The sequence below is a fragment of the Monopterus albus genome, unplaced genomic scaffold (assembly GCF_001952655.1).
Source record: "Monopterus albus unplaced genomic scaffold, M_albus_1.0 scaffold7.1, whole genome shotgun sequence".
Lineage (NCBI taxonomy): Eukaryota > Metazoa > Chordata > Actinopteri > Synbranchiformes > Synbranchidae > Monopterus > Monopterus albus.
In genome coordinates, this window is record NW_018127887.1 from 3,979,385 (window position 1) to 3,983,914 (window position 4,530).

The 4,530-nt window shown below is 42.9% G+C and overlaps 1 protein-coding gene across 1 annotated transcript; it reads right to left on the bottom strand.

Annotated features, from left to right (window-relative positions):
• LOC109972485 (leukocyte elastase inhibitor-like) lies at positions 1-3,008 on the bottom strand. The gene is given in 7 exon segments (XM_020621380.1): positions 1-521; positions 1,293-1,460; positions 1,556-1,592; positions 1,594-1,696; positions 1,806-1,923; positions 2,003-2,140; positions 2,748-3,008. Coding segments are annotated over 7 exon segments (1,143 nt in total). The 5' UTR covers positions 2,916-3,008; the 3' UTR covers positions 1-110.
• Positions 3,009-4,530: the final 1,522 nt, after the last annotated feature.

Genomic DNA, 4,530 nt, shown 5'->3' on the forward strand with positions numbered 1-4,530 from the left:
CGCAAATACAGGCCTTTAATAAGCAAAACAAAAAATAAAGCCTTTTAGAACATGTTGCATATTTTTTTTATTTGAAGTGGTCCAACATCTTCCTCTGCTGGTCCTGTCTCCTAAGGAGATGAGAGCCTGCCGAGGAAGAGGATGGAGTTGCTCTTATTGTGCTTGATGAAGAACATGAAGGGGTGGTCTGCTTTGAAGTGTATCGGTATACCACACACCATCATGTCTCCTGTGGCTGTGGCTGTGGCTGCAGCTGCTTCCGTGCCCTCCTCGTTCACCTCCACAAAGGCCTTGTGGGCTACCGTAGACAGGAAGAGGCCTCTTTTACCCTTCATGCCAGACAGGTCGGCCTTCGCTTCGGAGAACACGTCTGTCATGCCCAGTTTAGACAGGGGATCAGTCAGATCGTAGTCTTCCTCCAGCATGAACTTTGGCAGGTAAAGGACAATATCTATGTGGACATCCATGTTTTCCCTCTTGGTCCATTCGCTCAGCTTCTCCTGTGTTTGCGCCTTCTCCAGCTGGAACCGAACAAATACTTTTTGTTGCATCTCTAGCTCATGTTTTTATTAAAATCTGGTCAGCATCAACAAGAATTTTTTAAATGTTGAAAATGGGTTAAACGTGCTAATGGTATTGTTCTGTATGCTCAGTAATGTAAATACAACATCTGTTACATTCCTTTCGAGCCTAATTTGCTTTAAGTAACATTAATTCACTTTCTAGCCAGAAACTGACCAACACACACCTTTAACATATTCTTGCTTTATAAGGTTATACAGTAACTAATTTGCTCACTAACAGTTTACATATCCAACAGATGCTGAGCAACACCAGCATTCATGGTGTGTTATTACTGTCCACCTAATGAATGTAAATCCATTATTCACATGGATTTACCAAGTCCTGAATAAACTATCTGGCTCCTCAGCAGCATGACGTTCGTCTGTCTTCACCAGCCTGTCTCGAGCTTTGTCTGTCTGCTGTTTGGTGTTAGACAGGTAGCATATAAGAAAGTCACTTTTGGCTTTTCCCGTTTAGGGGTCTCCACAGCGAATCGTCACACTGACGACTCGCATGTTGACATTTGGCATGTGTTTTATACCGGATGCCCTTCCTGATGCAACCCTGACTCGAACCCGGGCCGCAGCGGTGAGAGCGCTGCGCCTTAACCACTAGCTTGTTGTATGAGCTTGTTAATATAAAATTATTGTAGAAGCTTTAAGAAATGAACCAAAGCAACCCAGAAAAGCTGCCTTTGTTTTGGAGGTAGTTGTGTATAGGCTGTGTACCTTGAGCAGAGGGTCAGAGCCATCTGCAGACAGCTTAGGCAGCAGGATGAACATGCTAAGCTCCTCGTCCACGTACGGTAGCTCCAGGATCTGCAGATCGTGCTCAGGGATGTAGGTGTAGGGCAGCTCCTTCATCTGGCACATCATCTGGACTGGCTTGGTCTCATTCTGATGCATGGGAAGCACAGACAGCTACAGATTAGTTCAACATCTGCTGGAGTCCAACTCTGTTTTCTATATCCAAATGTGAGCTTAGTTTTCACCTGGTTAATGTTGAAGGGCATCTTGAGCGTTTCTTTCCTCAAAGCGGTTCAGCCAGTTTCCTTTGAAGTAGATGGCATTGACCAGAGCCAGTCTCGTCAATGTATCGACTGTTCCTGACTCCAGAAGATCTTTAATCTTACCTGAAAAAAAGCAGAAGGCAGCCACTGAATGCCGTTTCACAGAGGACATTTACTGCTGTACAACATGAAGGGGGAATTTTAGAGTTCATTTTAAGCTCTAAATTCTAACTTTCTGTCTGCTGCTCAACCCAGCTGTTGATCTCCACTCTGCACTCTTCTGGAGCCCCAATGAAATCAACAACCTTCAGGTCTGCCTGGTAGTACTTCTGAGCGGCTTCATGGAACGTCTGCAAAGACCAGACACCATCTTATCAGAGCTGTTGGTTCGGTTAAAGTATCTGTGCTAAGTGGAAGCTGAAAACTCACTGGTAGGAACGGGACAGTTTTTTCTCCATAAAGACGATTAGCTAGTTTCAGGATGTATGATGCAGATGGTGAGTTGATGTCAGCGTTTAGTGCCTGGAAGTCTGCGTGGACACCTTCACCTGGGCTGAATGATAGAGCCTGTGTGCAATTTTGGAGCAACACACAACATTTAACAAACTCTGCACAGTGTAGCAGATGATGAAGATGCTATACTGACCTCGACTGTGTGCAACTTGTTCTAGAAATTTAAAACTTATTGGACGAATAGCAGCAGTAACATTGTTTCTTAGTAGCCTTAAAGTTGCTGTCAGTTGTCTGCAGGCTATTTGTGATACTGTGTACAGTTTTAGTTCCAGTCTTCTGTTTCAGTGAAGGGAGCTCACAGTGCTACAGAATACAGGGACGTTTCAAACAATAATGTGCTTCCAGTTTGCAGCAACAGTTTGTGTTTGACTCGTTCATGTTTTTTAACACTGGAACTCAACTTTATCCAACACTGAAGTCATACATGTGTTTTTACACTCTTCTGCTTTAGCAAACAATTCACACCTTGTTCTTGGGGCGTTTATTGACGTCAGAGTACAGGAGTCGTTAGATTTAGTCAGTGACTCACCCAAGACGCACCTTTCATTACGTGCCTAGATACACACAGGGCTGGCAGACTAAACTAAATAACTCACAAGATGATTTACAGGAGCAGGCCAGAATAACTATTTAACAATACAGAGGTTATCAGTGCGCTGACCTGTGCCATCTGAGCTGCAGTGGCTCCTTTAGCTCCCAGGTAAACCATCACCAGGGCCGAGCTGATGCTCAGTGGAGACACAAAGATGTTCCCGGTGGGGTTTCCTTGGCTCGGGGTGCGGAACAGCTCCAGGGCAAAAGCTGTGTTTGAGCTGCTTATGGCAGTCATGTTGGATGTTGTATGGTTTTCCTGTAAGGAGAGAAAGCCACTTCAAGCAGAGGTATAATTCCATGAATTTTACATGAAACCAGGAAACAACTGTTACAAATCTGCTCCTTGCAGACAAAGTGTTCAGGAAACCTATCACATAAGCTTCCAATAAATTCCCAAGCTACCCATCACTATAACATTAGATCCACCTTTACCAGCTGCAAAATGAAAATGATGAACACAATAATACATCAGTACTTACAGGCTAATCCAATAATACAGTATGACATACATTAATGTTACATGTACGTGTACTACTAGTTTACACCGACAGATAGATAGGGTGGAGTCTGCACAGCCTTTCCAGGCTTTAACCAGCCTCTTCCAAATATTTGTACTAATTTATACACAAAGTCGTCGCCAAACGTTGAATTTGCTGATGCGTGTAAAGCCGTGTTCGGGTGATAAGCGGTAATACCTGGAAACAAACCCGCACACGTTCAGCTTCTATTCTATTTTGTGTTGACTGCGCATGCGCAACATCGCATATAAGCTCAGTATTGACAAAACGGTCATGTCACGTAACAAAAACGAATGACTCGAAGGTGAACTAATCCTTTAAAGATCGTTCGTTTTTGAAACGTCACATTACCACTTTGTTGGATACAGAAATTAGCGAATTGTCAACCGTCCTTAAGAGTTTTTTTACTCTTACTGTTACGTGATGTATTTATTTTTATTATAAAATAGTTTTTTTTATTTCCTACAGACTATAATTCTGTGAATATCTGTCAATATGGTTCTTTTCCATAACACTGAATGTTTTAATAAAGAGTTGGTTAATGCTTTAAACTTCATCAGGGAAAATCTTTTTCTTTCTTACTTACTTACGTACTTACCTTTATTTATTTATTCTTTGTGTTAACAAATATAAACATCAGCTAACCCTGCAGTGTAGAAAATAGAAATGTATAAATTCATGCATAAATCAGTGGGTTTTTTTTATTTATATGCAGTTATTTAATAATAGAGATTGACTCTTGAATTGTTGTTTGTTTGTTTTTATTTATAAAGTGTGATAGCGAAGGGAATAACTATCCCAGAATGGGATACAAACTGGGCTTTTAAATAACATTTTAATTACATTCTGCTAAAGTGAACGAAATGACTCGAAAAGATTGCATTTTGCTGAACGACATTCAAAGAACCGAATCAGTAAAATGATCCGAACTTCCCATCACTACAGGTCATAGGAGGGGAAAGGGCTGTTTGGTGGGTTTCACACAAGAACAGGAGGGAGGGAGGAGGGCGGAGGGAGCGTGTCTGCTTGGGCGGGGTGCTCCTCTTATTTCAAGTCTCCACAGAAGAGGAGCGACTCCAGCTCCGGCATCATGAGGACGTCGCCGCACCGAACTCCAGCCAGCGCATTTCTGCAGCTGTTTTTTCGTGGCTTCGTGTATGTCGACATTTAGGTCCTGTGCGTTTTTGGCCACGTACTGGCTGAGGTAGTAGTTTGTGCTGTTGGTTGGGTTGTGACTCTGCCCGCTATGGAGATGACTGCGCAAGCTACTGCCTTGCTAGTGCTGGTGCCTCCACTTCAGCCGAGGAAAAAGCTCCGCTTCCAAAGGTGTTT